General features: G+C 37.2%; 1 protein-coding gene across 1 annotated transcript in view; it reads left to right on the forward strand.

Annotated features, from left to right (window-relative positions):
* The first annotated feature begins 280 nt into the window (after positions 1-280).
* The window catches only part of LOC134741799 (uncharacterized), a 155,435-nt gene continuing 134,097 nt past the window's right edge, over positions 281-21,618 (forward strand). The window contains exon 1 of the mRNA XM_063674696.1: positions 281-547. Within this exon, the coding sequence (XP_063530766.1) occupies positions 316-547 (232 nt within the window). The 5' untranslated portion in view covers positions 281-315. The remainder of the gene's footprint in view (positions 548-21,618) is intronic.

The following is a 21,618-nucleotide window of genomic DNA, read 5'->3' on the forward strand; positions in this document are numbered from 1 at the left end:
AGAGGATCGGGAGCCGAACTATTTATGTGTATATAATTATAGTTTAAATATTATACATATATTTAAATATGTAATCCCTACATATGTAACTCTGTACGGAAACCTAGGTGCCAGAGTTTGACTTGCATTTGAATGGTTTTTTTATGTGATTTCGGAATTAGTTCGATAGTAAAAGTTACTAAAATCGTAATTAGCCATAAAAATAATCATTATCATAACAATATTGGGCTGATAGCTAATTTTGCCTCTATACATTGCATGAGTATAACTACATAATTTGTATGTTGTTGTCCACAGATGCTTTGACGAAATGGCATGAGCACGACTAGGATGGAGCGGGCCGGCCGGCGCAGCAAGGCCGGCTCGCTGAGCGGTCTGTCCGGTGGTTTGGGCAGCACGCCGGGCGCGGGCGTGCGCCGCCAACGCTCGCTGGAGTGGGGCGGCGACCGCTACAGTAGCAGCGACGATGACCGTCCTCCGCAGCCACCGCCGCTCGCCGATAGAGTCTTCGCTTCACTTCTTGCTCAAGCCACGCAGCAGTTTGATAGTAAGTCATTTCTACCATACTCACTTACTCATTCCTTAGTGCTTTATTCGCAACTAGTTTTATTAGTTAACTCCAAACTAAACATTTGTAGGTACTCTCTTCGTAACTTATTTCTGGCATTAAAGATGTACCTATGTAGGTATGTCGCTAGCTTATGTGTATAAGGAAAAGAATTGCAAAATGCGAGCGGTCTGCTCAGCTAGCCGCGTGATGCATGACAATCTTATGGCCTTTAATATTTGTTCAGCGGCCGCTACGGGCTAGGATCAGCTTAGAATTTGTTATTCACCGAGTGACACGGTCGAAGGTCCGTGCTGAGCCCCCAACAAGTGGGATCATTAGTGGAGCCTGCGGAGAGGGGCGGATGGGCGGCGAGGGGGAAGGCAATTGATAGGGGAGCGCCCTGCGGTGAGCTTATGAGGAAAACTTTACACGTAAACTCGACGCAACCTTCACTCGTCGTCCTTCTGTCATGACAACTACTACTTGATGAACTCACGCAGGATACTTTATAATGTTATAGGTGGTTTTTTCCATTTAAATTGTAGAATTTATTTAATCGATATTATGAATCATTTTTAGAAACAAATATCGTTCGTTGGCCGATATAACTTATCTGAAAAATAAATCAAGTAAATACGAGATCGGTAATACTATATAGGGCTTCATTCAATTACGTTCAATTTATTCCTCTCGAGGCTATAAGCCTCACGTATATTAAACGTCAACAAGCTAAGCTGAAATGAAATGCCTGTTCATGCGCTGTACATTGGCACAATGCAAAAAGGGTTTGTTAATATCCCTTATTTCATAAGCGATTTTAGATCGTGAATGTTTTTTTGCTAGAGCCCGACATATTACTGTTAGCATCATGTTCATATCCCATCTTTCCCAAATATAATGCAATTTATACTATATTTGACTCTTTGTTTTATTATTATCGTTTAGTGAAATTTTGTTTCAAATCTTTACTATTTTGTACGCTAAATCCTCAATAATGATGCTCATCATTCGTATATCGCTATCACTAAAGCAGGAATCCTTAACAAAGCTTCATGTGATTCTGTGATAACAGCCTTTCTGAAACTGGGAGGACAGTCCATTGCAATTTGGACCTTACACTTCATGCGCAAACGTGACATTTGATTGGTCGAAGTTGTCGATAAGGTATCGGTAAAGGCTTAGTTGGGATTATGATGGAAAGTCGTCTGTCGAAAGGTATTCGTACCGATGAGGACAAACGCAGACGCTCGGGGAAAATCGACGCGACGGTTAGAATGGAATTTAATGATAGTATTGGTATATAACCGTGTTTTAGTACTATTGAAGTTTTAGTACTAGTCAAGGAGCTGTGTTTAGTTCGCAGAGTTTAATTTCGTAAAGACTGGTAAAACAGATTGACCTTATTACCCGTAATTTTTTCCGTCAACTTAGTTAACTTCGATACAATATAGTTTATGTGAAAAAGCTTTCATTTAAATGATACTCTGTGATTCAGTACATATAGTCTGTAAAGCTATTTCCGTCAGTAGAAAAAAAGCGGCAAATATAAAAAAATGTATGCGCGAAGGGTAAATCGTCCCATAGATTTTTTTATTTCGCGTCTTTTCCTACTGACAAAGTTGTTTTACCGGCTATACATTATGATCTGTATTATAAAAATAATGAGTGCCATAGTTTATATGTATTAGACTCTTTCATTACTTAGACTTTTTGCATCTTAAAGGTTTATTATAAAAATGCGTAAGAAAAAAACCTAATATTTGGTGAATTTGGTCGCAAACCAAAGCAATACGATTCTTACTCTTATTACAGGTATATTAAAACTAGAAACATTATTGGTGTCGCTTACCATAAGGACTTTTTTGCCAAATTTGCTAGTATCTTTATACGAATAACCTGCCAGAGCGTCCTTATGGCAAGCGACAAAGTGGTACCTTTTGCTTGAAGACGACACATTGATTCGAGTTAAAGTTTTGTTGAGACGTGATCCTTTTACGGATCCTTTTCCTTACGCTCACCCTCTCACCTTTGCCCCGTGTACGAACTTGTGTGAATGAATGAACGCGTCAGGGTTGGCTGTAACGGAAATGACTTTAGCGGAAGCAGATGCGGACGTGAAAGTTTGCTACCATACGGATGTGATGCTGAAATGCGCTCAATTGCCGTCGAAACAAAAATATTAGATCGCAGATCTCAACGCAAACAGAAAGCACTGATATTAGCCTGACACGTGCATTCAAAATTAGTTTAGTTTATATTTGATGAAAATTTTACTAAAATAATTCCATACAGGCTAGATTCTTCACTCGTGTCAAAGAGATGATATAAATTTTTTCTCGAAACCTGTTAGTGTCGGAATCGTATTTCATAATAGGTAGGTACTACCTTAGTGAACTTACCTTACCTTACCTCACCTTAGTGGGTTTAGGAGGGAATTAAATTTTCCCGGGTCCGAGGTGTGGGGTTGGAGCCGGCGTAGCTTTACCGCGTATATATCTTTACTTGAAAATGGTTGTATTGTATAACTAGCCTTATAAACTGATTTTGCATGTACAACCAGCCTTAAAGTTTATAGTCTATGATGGTTAATTATTTTTTGTATGTGGGTATTTTTGTACTTTGTAGTTTTTCCTCAGTCACCCGTTGACCACGAACACTGTAAAGAGTTCGAAACGTCGAGATGTATTATAAATTCAATATACGCGATATAATCCGTTTTCATAGTTTTATTTCATGAGTAACTATCGCGGTAACCGAAGACAATATTAGGTACTACCTTGTCAGGCCTAAAATGTAGAAACATAATGGCATAGGGCATAGCACCTACAGAGCACGTTGTTTAAAATATCCTTAGATGGCATAAACTCGGTCCGTGTTACATATTTCCTGACACGAGGGGAGTACTTTCCATGTAACGAGGAGGTAACATTATTATAAAGATTCTTGTTATTGCGGCTCAGATATTGCACGCGCCTTTCATAAAATATGCGGTATCCAAGCTTGCTTTGAGCTTTAATTACAATAAATGTTGACTATCTTTGAGTTTGATGTATATTCAGTTTCTATTTCTTTTCATATAGGTACCACAATTTTAAAACTACCATCTTCATGGTATTGTTTATAAAACATCTTTAAAAAAACCGGACAAGTGCGAGTCGGACTCGCCCACCGAGGGTTCCGTACTTTTTAGTATTTGTTGTTATAGCGGCAACAGAAATACACCATCTGTGAAAATTGTAACTCTCTAGCTATCACGGTTCATGAAATTCAGCCTGGTGACAGACAGATATACAGACGGACAGACGGACAGTGGAGTCTTAGTAATAGGGTCCCGTTTTTACCCTTTGGGTACGGAACCCTAAAAAAGTAACAGTGAAAAAAACAAATTAAACTGTTTATTTAAAAAAAAAAAAATCACAAAATCTACTCTCAGACTTAGCCTAATCTACACTCTAATATAACTCTAATAGTGTTATCAATATTTTCTTGAAAAATTTTGGTTCCAAAGTTATAACATATCATTAAACAGCATAAGTCTTCAATTTTGATTTTGCGCGTATTTTCTGATTTATAAACGGTGATCGGAATAGGCAGAGTATAAATACCTAAACTTGGTAGAAAAGTCATAAAGTGGAGACTGCCTTGCGATATATATTTTTTACCGGGACTAAAGTCCCGGAAACGTGCTAAGTAATTGGTATCGTTATACATACGGTAAATGAATAATGCGTTCGTCGTATTTGTCCAATACAATCAATAGGCGTAAAATAAAACAACCATTCTTTTTGGCAAACGAGGCACCAAACACCCTGTTTTCACGTTGTTTTTCACGTAACGTTCAAAATGCTTAGTGGCCATGGCCCTTATTTTTTTTTCGTATGGCTTTTTGTGTTACTTCAGAGATTTACAGTTATTGAGTATTGTATCGCTTCTTTTGAGCAGTATACAAAGTTGAAAAAAAATTTGTTTGTCTTTAGTATTTTACGCCTTTTGATTGTATTGAAAGAAAACGAGGAATGCATTGTTTTTACCGTATTTATCCTCGTGAGTCTAAATGTACATATTCATTGCAATCTAGTAACCTTTTATGAATCAATTAGTTTAGAATGATTCACGGTTAGTTTCACTAGACTTATATTGACCGGGATATAGACCGTGAATCAAATCAAATAGCATTTCTTTTTTTTCACTGCGTTGTAAAACAAACGAAATTCGTTCCAATTTACTTATAGGCTATAAGTTATAGCACAAGGTTCAAATTAAAAATTGAAAAACTTTCTATGGTGGGTCTTAGGAGGTTATAACAATATGTGGCTTTCCATCAGAGAAGGGTCCTTATAATTGATGTGCAATATCCTTTCTATCGCAATATCTGTTGAAACTTCTGATGGAAAGGTTTTGCACATGAAGCATAATTACCCTTCTGTGATGGATAGCTACATATTATGTATGTATGTATGTATAAACTCTTTATTGTACAAAACACAGAACACAAATATGGCACAGAAATAGGCAGTACAAAGGCGAATTTATCCTTTTAAGGGATAAGTCTTTTATTATTTACTTAGTAGGTTTCCGGAACTATAGTCCCGGAAAAAAATGTTATCGCAAGGCAGTCTATACTTTATGACTTTGTTCTACTAAGTTTAGGTATTTATAGGTACTCTGACTATTCCGATCACAGTTTATAAATGTTCAAGAGCAAATTAAGATTAACCAACGAGTAGATAACTAGTGTTTGGTTACTTAATTATTTGTAACTTCATCCGCCATATTTTCCCTCATTGTCACGATCATTAAACGGGCTACTCTCTTCCGAGAGACTGAACATGGAATTATTACGACCAGCTTCCGCATGGCAACTAACAAATGTACAACGCACTCGTCATGTTGGCGCGCTCGTGCATTTAGTACATCGACTGTAAACATGCAGCTAATTGAATGAAACCATAAATGGGAGCAATTATACACTGTTCGCTATTCGACAAACAATGCAAGGTGCTTTGGGGTATTTTCGATATATGTTTTTGGGAGAGTGGGGAGTATGTTCGTGCTTGAAGACAAAAGTCACAATCTATGAAATATTCCTTACGAGTTATGCTAAGTTAATTTGGGATTATTTCGAAAGTAAGTACATACATACGAATTTCCCCCGCCGTGGGATAAATTGGAATGTTCTTTTAAAATTACAGTGATGATATAACCTAACTGGTTCCTGAGATATTAAATTATTTTAAAACGGGTCACTCACGTATTAAGTCGAATAGCTCGATATGTTTCGATCCAATTTACGAGGATCGTCTTCACGGAGCAACGACACGTCTTCACTGGTCGAGGGCTGCTGCTTGTGAGGGGGCTGGTGCGGGTGGGTGGTGTGTACACGGCGCGCCCTCGACCAGTGAAGAAGTGTCAGAAATTTGTTCTCAGCATAAGTGCTTCCATGACTAGCGACGCCCCGGGACAGTGGCCTTCCACGAAAATTCGTTATGTGCATGGAAGAGTGATAGAGAGGCACATAACGAAATTTCGATTTTCGTTTTTCGCGGTAGACCCTTAGAAGTGGGAAGGCAGATAAAGTGGCGTCTCGGCAAGTGTTGCCAGAGTATCTTCCATCTAGTTTCGACATTACCTTATTGTCGTAGTTACCCCAATGCACCTTGCAAGTTTGTACTTACAATACAAATGTTGGATTTCCACATATAGGTTGGTCCTTATTATAGCGCAATGGCCTTATTAATATGTTTAATGATTTCGAAAAGTTACTTTATTTATTCATTTAACTCGAATGTTGCTTTGCTTGACAAAGACACAATAAAATGTACATGTGAAGCGAAACGGATGCTAATAAATAAATATTTTGACTGCATTTCGATTTCGAGCTCATCCTCTGATTACCCATACTAACGTGATTAATATACCCGAGCGATGATATTTGCGCCGCTTTAATGCATGGTCTGGCCGCCGATCAATGTAACGGCGGATGCTTGTCCACGTGAGCTCGGGGCCGATAATACGCATCCGTTAATTAGACAGGTAACGATAACACTAATTAATGATGGCAATTATTCCGCGCCTTTTGGTTAAATTATTTATTCCTTCGTTATTCCTTCTTATAGTTCAGGAACCCTCGATTCTCATGGGAGTCAACTAATCCCACGAATTGAACATCATGACCAGAACACACGACTAAGTTCCCGCAGTTCACTTCCACCAAACTTTAAAAAGTCATATATTCGACTTATGGTTTATTCTTAAACTATTGAAGCTCAATATCTTTATTGTAATTATTGGTTAAGTAATAACATTATTTAAAAACAAAAAATATAACAAAGTAAAAACATTACCTTAGGGCAAACGATATAAGTAAATATTCCTGGCTGTGGTGTTTACTTACATTTATTACTCACTTTTGATTACTAAAATTGAAATTTTAGATTAATTTTCGAATTCTGCTGAATACCTTCCGGGAGATAGTGGCACAGACGCATATCTCCCGTCTAATGACGTCAACAAAATGGCTTCCTCTACATTGCGAAAAGTGCGATTTACTTCCAAAACGAGCACTACATATACACGTCTGAGGTATAATGAAAACAGATTTAATATAAGTGAAATTTATGAAATACTGTACTATAGCAAGTAATATTACAGTTTTACGCTTATATTATATTGTAAAGGCCTGATGGTAAAGCAATGTAACTACGATAACTATTGCCCTCGTAAGCCAAATAGCGCTATCTCAATAGCAAATTATTTTGAAAATGGAATTATCAGCTATAGAAACTAAAGTTCTTTAACTAAAATTTTCCTATGAAATAGCGCTATTTGGCTTTGTAGGGCAGATCTATTAAATAGTGAAAGTTATGTTAAAAAATGTATAGGCGCAGAACAAAGTGCCTTATAGTTGACATAGCGAAAATATAGAAGCGTACTATCTCAATTTTGGCATAAATCTAGTACAGGGTTATTTAAAAGAAAGTGTTTTTCGTTAAAAACAATCAGTATTTTTCCGTAGGTCTTATCGATACAGCACTCCGTACTAACTACACTACACTTACGCACACAGCTTTACTTGGAACCCTAGTGCAGTGAAAGTACCATTATTAATGAAATCGTAAGAAATGGTCAATCGTATGATCGTAACCATAAGGAAAAACACTAGCCGTTATCTAAAATTCTAATTAAACAAAATCAAAAGCGCTCCAGATCAAAATTAAAAAAACAATACGCCACAGGCAAATTGTAAACCGAGATTGGAAACCATAAGGCGGTGGCTAGTTTCCATTTCATTTCGTATTTTTCCTTACACAAACGATACCGGTGGTGTTATTAGAGGCAAGGCCGGTAAGTACGCAATATCTCCGCCCGCTCGGCAAGAATCTTCGGCGAGGCGAGACGAAGCCTCGTACCCGTGTCTGTAAAAGGCTCTATGTACCATAACCTTCATACATACTTACTGTCTTTTTCTGCTTAAAGTGGCAGCGTTATTGCATGGAAATACTTCTGCGTGCAACTTCATTGAGTCTCTTCCGTATAAAGGTTTCTGCGCAATGTTCCGAGGTTATTGTTTTTCAAAAACGGGGTATTCGTATTATACTTAGGTTTTAGGTTTTATTCAATTAGGTTTGTATAATTTTTAGCTTACTCATTTTTTTATTTTACAAATTAGAAATTAGAAACGTTCAATGGAAGGATCCAGCATGTTAATTTGTTATAATATGAAAACCTGTATTAAGTATATTTCACATAAGTAAAACATCATATCCGGATTTATTGGTACGTTAAGTAAAAAATAAATATGATTAATGGTGTCTGCGACAGGTATTTTTTTGTAATGTCATGGGTGCTTGACGTTAAAATATACTGAAACCTATGAATTTTGTAAGAATATATTGCCTTTTACTTCTAGAAAACATGCTTGCTATAATTGACAATATGTAGTCTGCTTCGGAAGTTAGTCATAAATACGAGTTAGGGCGGAATCCGGTTGATTGATTGATTATTTAGTAAAATTGCTGTCACGGTTAAATTATAATAATCAATAAATTTACCAAATAATGCAACCTTCTTAAATATTAACTATAATGGCGAAGAGCTAATTAAATAGGTTTTTTCATATTACAAAGTATTAAGGCATTAAATACCTATTTAAAAACAGTAATAATTATGCAATTTCTCTTTAAACATTTCATGTTTGCTTTCGCCTTCTTATAAGTCAGATAAATCCAACTGCCAAATTTTGTGATTTTGGTATTAAGAAAACGTAATAGGGTAGATATTTCCTAAGAGGGTCGAATGGATTAATCCGAGTTTGAAGTTAAGCAACACTTACATACTTCGCGAACGGGTTTACACTAGCAATGTCTCTCATTTTCATTGCATTAAGGTACAGTCAGCTGCAGAGAAAAGGCACCCCCCCCCTGCATACAAAGTTCTGTAAATTGGTATGGACGTGGGGTATCTTTTCTCTGCAGCTGACTGTACCTTGTTGACCATTTTGATTTACATAATTACACAATGCATTACATTTTATTTGTACATTATTGCAGAGGCCGGAAAAGCGCAATTCGTGGGTGAGTTTCGATTTTGTTAAAGAAGACGAATCCACGAATTGCTATTCCTGCCGAGGCATATACAGTGCTTTTCTCCAAACATGCGATGAAATAAGGTAAAACCTCAAAAGGAAAAAACGGAACCCTTATAGGATCACTCGTGCGTCTGTCTGTCTCTGTCTGTCTGTCCGTCTGTCACAGCCTATTTTCTCCGAAACTAGTGGACCAATTAAGTTGAAATTTGGTACACATATGTAAGTTTGTGACCTAAAGACGGACATGTAACGTAAACAAATTAAGTTTAAACATGTGGGCCACTTTTGGGGGGTAAATGAGAATATTAAAAAATAAAAAATTTCAAACTATATCGTGTTATATATCAAATTAAAGAGCTCATTGTGAGAATCTCAAATATATATCTTTTATAATTTTAGGATAAACAATTTAGAAGTTATATAAGAAAATAGGCAAAAAATGACCATTCCCCCCCCCTTATCTCCGAAACTACTGCGTCTAAAATTTTGAAAAAAATACACAAAATAGATCTTTATCTATAGATTACAGGAAAACCTATTAGAAATTGCAGTCAAGCGTGAGTCGGACTTAATTACTTAGTTTTTGATCCGACCCCTACGGGTTTTTTCAAGACATTTCACTCACGTTTCACATAAAATATACATTGTTTAAATTGTGTAATGTACGGAACCCTTGGAACGCGAGTCCGACTCGCACTTGGCCGGTTTTTAGCATTTAATATTGATTATTGGAGAATTCGAGAATATCGGTACTTAAGTTTCTGAACGCATCGCGCTGAGGCTTTTTAAGCTTTTTAAGTTTAAAAAAAAAGTTAATTTTGTCCAAAAACGCCTTGCGTCATCCTTTTTTACACGTTATAAATTAGCTGTATACTTACATTGATTTCTTAGTCTAAACATGTCTTTAAAAGGTAAAAAACAATACAGTAATAACTTCCCGTCTTTGAAACTGTACAGAAATGTTTATTTTTATTTTAGCTGATTTTGACATAATAAAGATCTTCCCATACTAGTTTTGATACAATAAGGCGAACATTTCCGAACATATTGGAGAAAACTTTTACCTCCTGTCTAAATACAGAATATTGCAGAATGATTTTGCTTGACCGAGGCCGATTCGAACTTTGATGACAATTTTATCTGATTAACAAATTACTCGCCCGTGCATCTTGGCCGAAACATTACTGATTCCGGAGAACTTACATAATTGTCTTTCGACAAAAGGTACCAGTACGGCTACCATCAGTTTGGCACTGACATCAACGCTAGCTTGAACGTTACTTACTTTCTATGCATCTCGCTCGTACTGACATATTAGTGTAAGCGAGATGTATAGAAAGTAAATTACGTAGACGTTAGAGTATATGTCAGTTTTGACACTGTCAGTGACTCGTAGTACGGGTACAGTACAAAGATAATGTACTGTGTACAATATGTACGTAAACTTCGGCATTATTATGGCTGCTCGTGTCAATTGAAAATAATACGGCCGAATAGCGATGGCGCGGCAAATTGATCCATTTATTTAGCTAAAAGCTTTTGCCGCCGGTGATTTTGTGCTGTGCATTGAATGATGCATTGTTAAATATCTTAATACTAGTATTCTATATGTATTAAGTATTAGCACAGGAAACTTAACATACAGATCTAGTAGGTATTATTTAACGGTCTCCTAGCCTAGTCGGTAGTGGCCCTGCCTATATACGAAGCAGGAGGTCCGGGGTTCGAATCCTGGTAAGGGCAAAATTTGTGTGTTCATCACTAATATTAATGTTCCTGAGTTATGGTGTTATCTACATATGTATTTATTAAGTACGTATATCTTCACCTACGTAGTAAGCTTTGCTTAGCTTTGCTAGGTCGATCTCTGTGTAAGATTGTCCCCAAAAATATTTATTAATTATGTTTTATTAGGTTAAACTTAATACCTGTAAAGATTACCGCATTTACTATATTTGAAACATTTTTGTAAGTAAATATTAAACAGGTATATTATCTAAATAGGGTACATCATTACTGACCACTCTTTAATAACTGGCCACCTTATACTAAAAATTAATTCTGTTCACTTATAAACAAACTAAGACAATGACAGACAACGCACAGCCTAAACCATAGAAATTCGAAGGATATAATATTCAAATGTTGTTTCGCTAAGCAAGAACTTTTTTGAAATTCAATTTGTGTGGGGGTGAAAATGGGGTTGATATTTTTTAACGACTTCCGATGAAGCCTCGGCGGAGTCTACTAGAGAAGTATCCAAAATATAAATAATACTTAAAGTTGCAAAATACAATAGTCGAAGGTTTTTATCATATGACTGAACAGACTTCATTCATTGCTAAATTAGGATATAACAAAATTGTGAGCTTATGGTTGATATAATGATATATATGATTGAATTATACTAATATGCAAGAACCTTAAATACTTTCATTCCAATTCGCCAGTAAAATCCAAGCGTGGGGTTAATGCATGAGCAATCATTAAAGTCACTGTCTAATTCAAAAGCTCGTCTACCCTCGTCAATTGAAGCTTTATGTGGCTCTGTGTAGTAAACTACTACATACTGGTAGTGGTGGCATAGTTCTACTTAATAACAGCAGGACGGGATAGGTCACAATTAGCGCCTAATCAATCTCACATAAACTGGAATTTTTTAACACACTGAATTAGTAATTAGTAGAAACAGTAATAACAGTGAAAAAGAAAAAAATTAAATCACATAAAAAAGAAAAAAAAAAGAAAAAAAAAAGAAAAAAAAAGTAAACAAGGGTGTGGCGGGTGACAAAAAAAAATTGCAGCATATAACTGTCCATATTTTCTATATTTATTAGAAATCTTTTTATATTCTACTACAGAAATAATGATTGTGTTAAAGGAAACAATTTTTTTGCATAAAACATTTTGGTATATTAATGAGCATTAAAAAGCTGCTTTTATCGGGTAGTTTATTTATTGCACTGGTATCACTATAGAGATTCACCCGGGCGACAGTTGCGAGCCGCTAAACATTATTTTACAAAATAATAGTAGGAAAATCTCTTCCCCATGCTTTATAGCTACATGTTTTTTTTTATTGTACCTACCCAGATTACTACTCTTACTGCTTTTAGTTGTTGAGGATTTTTTTTCTATTTCCCCATTTTGTCCATCGTGAATATTACAAATATGTAATAATGTGTCATTAATAAATAGTTTTTGAATTGATTCATTTCTTACCTACATTTATTTTTAAGTTCTGTGAGCCCTTACTTTGAGAACCCCTGACTTGCAAGTGTCACTTTGACAGTGACTGTAGTTTGTTTACATTAATTCCGTGTGTTTAAAAATTCCAGTTTAATAAAATATACATCGTTTTTTTGCATCAATATTACATCTAGTTATATTCTAGTTGTTGCTATGCGTTGAATAATATGACGTTACTATAGGGTATTTGACTACTAGTCAAATCAGTTTCTTTTTTCGAACTGTCAAAACGATTTTGCTGCTATGGAATTTATATGAAACACTTGCATGTGACGTCATAATCAAATTACGTACTCTTTATTGTTTTATGCGGGTTTTAAAATACAAATTGTGTCTAAAATTAACTGCTGTCTACGTTTCTCTATTAATCTTCTGGTGCTTTATTTAATGTATAGTGTAAAAGAATTTATTTTAAATACAGTCAAAAACCCTATTTAAAGGATTATAATTTAAACAATCTCTCATAACGAAATAAAATGAATGTGTTATACAAAAATACAAAATATTAGTTTTGTTAAAGAAAAATCAACTTCGGTAATCACATTGGAAATGAACAAAATGATGACAACGAAAACATAAACGGTAGTACTGTCCGCGCGCAAATTCCGTGCACGGCTGAGGAATGTTAGGAATGTTGGGCGTCATGACAGTGATGGTGACTGGTGTCATTTTGTACGTACGGGCGCGGCGCGCACCCTCCCACTTCCTCGACCTCCGAATGCACGGAATTGGCGCGCGGACAGTAGCGCAGTAGTTATAGAAAGGAAGGGGTTTGCCCAGCAGTGGGACAGTCTAGGGATAGGGAGTCTGTCCTGGGGGCCTAGCCAAGATGACAGTAATTTGCAGAAAACGAAACGAAATTCATATTAGCGCGATAGAGACATAGCGTTTCGTTTCTCTGCGAACGATTGTCATTTTGGCTAGGCCCCCCGTACGGCTACAAGGTACACAAGTCGTGCTGTAGCGCGTATCCGCTATATTCCGGGCTTGCACTTTGCGTGCGACCGACGCGACACATGCGGGCAGTCATTGCGATTGTACCATATTGCTGCAGATAAGCCGACCTACCATCGAAGTACCTACTATGGCCAGTTTCATTTGGACATAGAGGCAGTTTTTGTTTTTAAAATACCATACGGCTTTCATCTTCTTTTCATACGACTTTTAGTCGTGTCATTAGGCATTTCACGCCCACCAATAAGCAATAAGTGCGAGCTCGTCTCGCAACGTCGTATCAAAATAAGATGAAAACCTTATCAAATTATTATTTACAACGACGGGACTTAATCGCGTAAAATAATTTTTAAATTTACTTCCGACGTTTCGAGGACGGCGTTGTCCCCGTGGTCTCGGAGAAGACTGGCTAAAGTTGACATCAACATCTTCTAGCTGCGCGAGTTTTTCGAACTACCCGCACTTGGTCTTGTTTTATAGGACTTAGGATGTTTTTAATAACAAGAGAAGTTTCTTGGAAAAAACTCATTAATGGGTCAACCGATCATGTGAAAAAAAATTATTTGAAAGTATTTATTGCTATATATATTTTTTTTTATACGCCCGGTTCAAAAATTAGTGATATATTATGTTACACGTTAATATTTACGGTTTTTTTTTACTTTGTTATTTACATGTATAAAGTTCTGCTTTAAAAAATATATATATTTTAATTTTAACTTCTAAACTTACCTCTCAAAATACACCTATTTTCTATATTTCAACCAGACGGTCTCGTCGTTTTTGCTATTTTGGCTACGGAAGCCTTAAAACAAATTAACTGAATTTAGATACAATCAAAAATGGAAAGTAATGTCGGTATAAACGCCGTTTGAATTTTTATCTTAAATTTAATTTTCATATAATTAATTTTGAGCTGCCGCGTATTAAATTATTATGTACGATGATGGCGTTAAGAGGGCTGAGGGTTGCGTTAACCGCGTGACAAACCTGAACTACATATTATCTAATGTCATTATCGGGTCTTTAATAAACATTATTATCTGTATACTGACATGCACAATCTGACAATAAATGATTACTTACTTACTTACTTACAAAAAGGCGGCAAATTAAAAAATGTAGGCGCGAAGGGATATCGTCCCATAGAAAATTTGAATTTCGCGCCTTTTTCTACTGACAAGATTTGCTTGACCAGCTATATTTTCGTATAATGTCGCAAACTCAAAATGTTGACTGTATTCAATCCCAGATCAAAAAGCCATACTGATAAAACTTCCAGTAAAACAATACAAGGTAAAGAAAGGCATTTCAAACAGAATTTATAGGATAAGTCAAGTAGAATTGGATTGGAAAGTAAATACTTTCTTGACAGTCCACGTTAAATGCGATTCCATTGCATTTGTGGTCGATAGGGCTGCGCTGGTTTCAATTCTCTGTAGGAGATATTTTTTCTACGAATGATATTGAAATTTTTCGTATTTTTTTTTCTCTCAATATTATGTTAATGGTCCTACCTACGTTACAAAGACGCGGAGTTTCTGCAACAGCATGAGTTACGAACCCGCAAGGAGACAAAGAAAATTCTTTGGAACAACTCCTAAGTATATAAACATCTGAAATTATTCCCTTTATAATTCAAAAATAATTCATCTACCTACTTAACTTTTTTCTTTTATGTTTAAATTCTTTGAAGTCGAAGAAAGCTCCCAAAAAGTAATTTTATTAATTACGAGTCAGGAATTCAACAAAGTTCGAAGCCGGAGAGGTCCTTTTCCTTCGTAGCGAACCATTATCTTATGAAGATTTAGAAATTCCTGCGGTGCAGAGATATACGTGCCGCCGTCTGGAGGCGGTTCATTGCTGGGAAACCTTTTAACCTCGTGTATTAAATTGTACACTTAAGTGTGTACACGCACAGAACGCTTTTAGATACACATGCTTAAACGCACTGATCTGAAGATTCATTTAATGCTGTAATAAAGTTTGAAACGCACGCGTTACTCTTCCGCAACGCGCCCGTTTAATGAAGTTGTATATATTCAATCTGATATACACTTTATATGACGTTCTTTAAATTTATAATAAATTTCGGTGTACTCATAAAATTAAACGGTAAGGTTTAGCAATTCAACCAGAAAAGCCGAGCCAAGTTATAACCTTTTATATTACGAAAATTATGAATTTATGAAGGTTTAGTAAGTCTGCGAGCCCGGTCGCGGCACGGAGGGCTGGGTAAGAAAACAAAGGGTGGAGGGCCGGACAACTTGCTGCCCTAAGGGCATTTTCTCTGTAAATGTTGCCGTGCCTCTCTTTGTCATTTAGTGCGCCGGTGGGTCGCGAGAGGGCGCTATAGACAACCTCATTTACCCTCTCTAACAGAATCGCTAGCAGTCGACTCCGTGAAACCGCAGGTGTGGTGGTAACTTCAGCCCATTAACATTTCACTGTTTTGTTCCCAAGCCCCAGTACTTATTGTAATTAATACGTTTTATGTTTTACGTAGGTGTATAAGTCGGTACTGAACTTCGAGGGCGTAATCACATTATTAATAAAGTAGAAAGTTTATTACGTAAACCTAATGCTATATAACGTATTCCTTCAAAATAATATTTACTTGCCGAGTTAGCTATTATATTAGTCAGCTATTATATTATTTTGGTGTATTGTATGTATGTATGTAAACACTTTATTGTACATAAGACAGATTACAAACACAATAAAAGAACATAAATATATACAATGTACAAAGGCGGACTTATCCCTATAAGGGATCTCTTCCAGTCAACCTTTGAGCAATTGTTATTGCTTGAACAATATATTTCTACATAAATATATAATTAATTAACCTATTTACTATATTTTTAGTTTTGAGAAGTTCAAATTACGCAGTTATATATACATACATCATAATAATGGTCACCTAAATGAAAATTTTGCTGGGGTAGTTAATTGGTTATTCTGTTTAGTTGCCCGACAAGGTTGAGTGAATATTTCACAAGATAGCCTGCCGGACGAGCGCTGGGGATTCCACCAGGTACATATTTAATTATCACTCGCAATATTATCGAGATTGCCATTAAAATAAACTCAACGTATATATAAATATTTTAGTTCATTAGAATACCTATCGATAAAATTGATATCAACTCGAGATTTAGTTACCTACCTTCATCTTCTGCTTTCCGTTTTTATATTAGTCCTCGGTGAAGAATTTCTTTTCCGGTTTTAGTCGTAATTACTGGAAGAATAAGGTTAACAACCACCAGCCATCTTGTGTTTCCGAAAAGGGTGGAAATTTAACAAAGCACGTACCTAGTCTTTAGACTTAAAGGGTGACTTTAATTTATGGAAGTAATTTGGACTTGATTATCACTACAACATTAACATAAGCTTGAATTTGCCTATGCATGTAAAGAGAAAACTTCAATTATCCCAATAGGTTCACGAAGAACGCCACGCACGTGTCTCGGATTACTCGTAATTGATGGGCCTGTGTCTAATCTCTGCACTCTGTTGCGAACGCTCTGAGCCCAGCGCGTGCGGGCTTTTATTGGCGACTATCATTTGAATAGCTAAATAAGTATTAGGTATTATTTTTGTGAATGCTTCCCAGTTTGATAAAATTTTATTAATAGATTTCGAGATATCAACCTTAAAGTAAAGTTGTAGTAAATATAAATATAATTTATTAATTTCCGTATATACCCATCCAGATATCCTATGCTGCTTTTAAAACTGTAAGAAAACAAGTTGGAAGTACACAGTGAGGAGAAAATAAATAAGTAGGTACCATCAACATAAACCAGGGATAATATAACTCTGACCTAAAAGCGAAAGAATTTACCATCAATGGCAGTAAAACCTTTAATGTGCCAGAGGAAAAGAATTGCAGTGAGAATATTTGAAGCGCATTTATTTGCTAAGAGCGTAATTTAGCCGGCCGTTGTTGCGGCGGCGTACTTTCGCGTGAGCTTCTTATCTGGAGATATTTAAATTCCACACTGAGCCTCAAAATAGTTCAAATTAAACGGAGCTTGTAAATTAAGTGTTGCTATCACGCAATCCTCGGGAAATAGCTCTAAGTGGTTCGGTGTACGATCTACTATTTTATCCGCTCTGACTTAGGTAATGACAATGTTTTAAATAAAAGCGATTAACATTTTTGTTGGATCTGTTTTTTACTTTTTTTTTTAAACCGGCCAATTTTTGCTTGTCGGGCAAAACTTTTTTTAGAAACTTAACTTCACTAAAGCTGTTTTTCAGAACCTATCGAATTATCATTCGATGGGCATATCTGATTTATTCTGATTTATACTGAAATTATTTTTTTACTTTTAGTTACATACATGTATCGGCTCGGCCACGACATTGCGTATGGATGGACGACGATATTGACGACTTATTCAATAAGATCTAAGTTCAAAATTTGAAATGATTGAAGACAATAATAAAATATCAGTGTCATTGTTATTCGATCCAGATACTATCATTAATAATAAGATTACTATTGGCATTCATGTCATTATCACTGATAGTGTCTGGCCCGCATAAAGCATGAGGTAAATTGAGTTTATACAATGTGTGGCCTGTAATAGGAGCAAAAAATTAAACTGTAGGCTATACTCCTCAAACTGACCAACATTTGTTCAGCGACTTTAAAAAATAATGAAGTCTTTAGATTTCGTATTTTTCATACAAAATAAATATTATCTTCAATGTACGCCATTATCATTGTGATTGACGTTGCCTGTACTTAAACATAACACAATTCGCAATACATTGCGTCTTGGAAAAAACTTTAGTGTATTAAAAATCAAAACACAAGTTATTTTTATACGTCGCTGAACAAATGTTGGTCGGTATGAGGAGTACAGCCTACAGTTTAATTTTTTGCTCCTATTACAGGCCACACATTGTATAGTGAAATTTTTAAAAGAACTTAATTTTTAATTTTTTAATGAGTTCGTATTAATTATTATTATTTGTATCTCTTTCGATATCACGGGCCTATAAATCCCGGTCTTTTGATAGGCTTGCGTGGGGATATAGATCCAACACGTAGAGGCCCCTTGGAGAGCTTTAATGTCATGTAGAACGCCTGCTGGAACCCGTTCACAGGCGCAACAATAGACACCCATGAACCGGTCGCAGCAGGCATTGGGACTATTGCAGAAAAAGTATACCGGTCTATGGATTGAAGTTTGGGTGGACAATGAGACTGGGCTATTGTAAAGAACTCCGGACACCTGCCATAACAATGTTAAAACACGTTATCGAGGCAGGTGGTGACTTGCCGCTGACTAGATGGGCCCCTGAAACTGCCGTCGTGAAGACGACCAGGAGCAACACCGGTGTGAGCGGCTCAGGGGTGTCGAGAGGTGTGCGCCGCTTTCTACCCAGTGGCTGTTAGCAGCCACTGTGCCAACTCGCGTCTTATGCATCTTTCACTTCCACCCCTGGAGCATATAGCTCTTACGACTCCCCTCTGGACGGCCAATGAAGGCAAGCCAGAGCTGAGAGTCCTGCGGGTCCCCTTGGGATCCACTCCGACCGACGAAGACACGCCGGAGACGGAGACCCTGACCGACTCTCTGGAGCACTCGGGTCCGTGGGGTCGTCACTCCCCAACAGCTCGCCACAAGCTGCCCTGCGGGCTTATTATTATTATTATTATTCAGAGCCCACTGTGTCCCACTGCTGGGCAAAGGCCTCCCCCCTCTTTTTCCACTCGTCTCTAGTTATCCCGCCATCGCCGACGAGGTCTGCCGGATCCCCGGTTAGACTCGTGGGGCTCCCACTCCGTGGTTAACTTGGCCCACAAGTCATCCGGCATTCGGCAGACATGACCAGCCCAGTCCCATTTCAACTTGGCCGCTTTCCGAGCTACGTCTATTATTTGAGTCTTAGAGCGCAGCGTGGTGTTTCGGACCCGATCTCTTAATTTTACACCTAATATGCTGCGCTCCATAGCTCTCTGGCAAACCCCGAGTTTGGACTTCTGAGCTTCCGTCAAGGACCAGGTCTGAGCACCGTAGGTGAAAACTGGAAGTACGCACATGTCCATAAGCCTACGCTTGAGTGACAGAGGTAGGTCTCCCTTCATCAGGTGTTTCATTGACCAATAGCTCTTCCAGGCGTTTTCGGTGCGGTATTAATTATAGTCAAGTTTTTTGAAGGCTTAAAGTTTTATTATCACAGTACAAAGTAAAAAACGTTGCACGTTTGCCTTTTTAAATAAATTATTAAAATGCTCAACAAACATACAAATGTAATCTAGCTAGGTGTTAAATGTATTATTATAATTTTGTTGATAAAAACAGAAACAGAATTGGGGTCGAGGCGGCGGATAGCGATCGCTCTCGAGGGTAAACACCCGACGATTGAATGTTAAAACTTAATTCAGGTCATTTTCAACGCTGGAGCAAAGAATCTGTTATTCTCCCCAAAGGAAGCGATTACCTTTTTAATATATTTTATGAAGCCATTACGATTCTTTCACGATGATGTTTTTACCTTCAGACCATGGAGACTGTATAAAGGAGCCAAATCTCTATGTATGAAAAGTGTCCATCAAAAAACAGTAATTAGGCGGCGCCACCATACACCGAAATAGTCCCAAAAACAACCTACGTAATTTGGTCGGGTTATTTGTTGCCTTATATGGTTCATATTATACTCATGTCCCAGAGCCTAACTAGCGCCACCGGAGAGATTAGGAACTATTATTTAAAGCTGAAAGCGGTCTTTTGTAACAATTCTGCAGTAAGAGATTGGCATCCTTTCTATACCATCCATACTTCAGACGATATTCTAACATGATGAGATGTTAACCTTTTTGGCTGCCACGGCTATGAAGTATAGTGTCATCAACGCCATGTCAAACATTACATGTAAACAAACCTGACCAAAAGACTTGATATGAAGTCGTGGCGTGTGGGGGCACGAAATGTGCTGACTTTATATCAAGTCTTTTACGCGTCAACATGGAATTTACTTAGGTACAAGCAAAAAAAATATTCATCAACAATTATAAAATACAACTGCAAATATCAAATGAAACTAAAGTACTTATTACAATTACTTAGAGATGTATAAGTTCTCTTAATGTCAAATTCAAAATAAAACTATAATAATAATAATAAAAAGCCCGCAGGGCAGCTTGTGGCGAGCTGTTGGGGAGTGACGACCCCACGGACTCGAGTGCTCCAGAGAGTCGGTCAGGGTCTCCGTCTCCGGCGTGTCTTCGTCGGTCGGAGTGGACCCCAAGGGGACCAGGGGGTAGCAGGGGGCAGGACTCTCAGCTCTGGCTTGCCTTCATTGGCCGTGCAGAGGGGAGTCGTAAGAGCTATATGCTGGAAGTGAAAGATGCATAAGACGCGAGTTGGCACAGTGGCTGCTAACAGCCACTGGGTAGAAAGCGGCGCACACCTCTCGACACCCCTGAGCCGCTCACACCGGTGTTGCTCCTGGTCGTCTTCACGACGGCAGTTTCAGGGGCCCATCTAGTCAGCGGCAAGTCACCACCTGCCTCGATAACGTGTTTTAACATTTTTATGGCAGGTGTCAGGAGTTCTTTACAATAGCCCAGTCTCATTGTCCACCCAAACTTCAATCCATAGACCGGTATACTGTTCACTTTTTCTGCAATAGTCCCAATGCCTGCTGCGACCGGTTCATGGGTGTCTATTGTTGCACCTGTGAACGGGTTCCAGCAGGCGTTCTACATGACATTAAAGCTCTCCAAGGGGCCTCTACGTGTTGGATCTATATCCCCACGCAAGCCTATCAAAAGACCGGGATACAAAAAATAATAAAAAAATTGACCCAAAAAAAAAAAACTAAAAGCTATAAAATAAAAACACTAATCTAATTTAAAAAAAATCACAAATCAATGGCGCCGAAAAGGTTAAATAAACCTATAGTGTATCCGTAGCTATTTATTACATATATTATGTTTTTAATAAATTGATTTTAAACTCCATTGCTTACTTCTTTTGTTAAGTAATTTAGTTTCGGTAATTTTATAATTTTAAAATAAAATAATTACCCGAATATATTTATATTTACACAACTTTGGGAACAAACCAAATTATTTTATTAAATATTTTTTATGTGTTTTTTTAAGTTGTCACCGGTCCCAATTTCTCGACTATATGCCATCTTACTAAGACTAGGCTTCTTTGACCAACTCTAAGGGCGAGGCGAGCAGTACGCGCCTGCAATCTCTCTCGCTATATCGTAATTTCGTAAGCAATTCGTATAGGAGCTGCTAGCG

Source organism: Cydia strobilella, chromosome 5, assembly GCF_947568885.1.
Source record: "Cydia strobilella chromosome 5, ilCydStro3.1, whole genome shotgun sequence".
In the NCBI taxonomy this organism is placed as follows: Eukaryota; Metazoa; Arthropoda; class Insecta; order Lepidoptera; family Tortricidae; genus Cydia; species Cydia strobilella.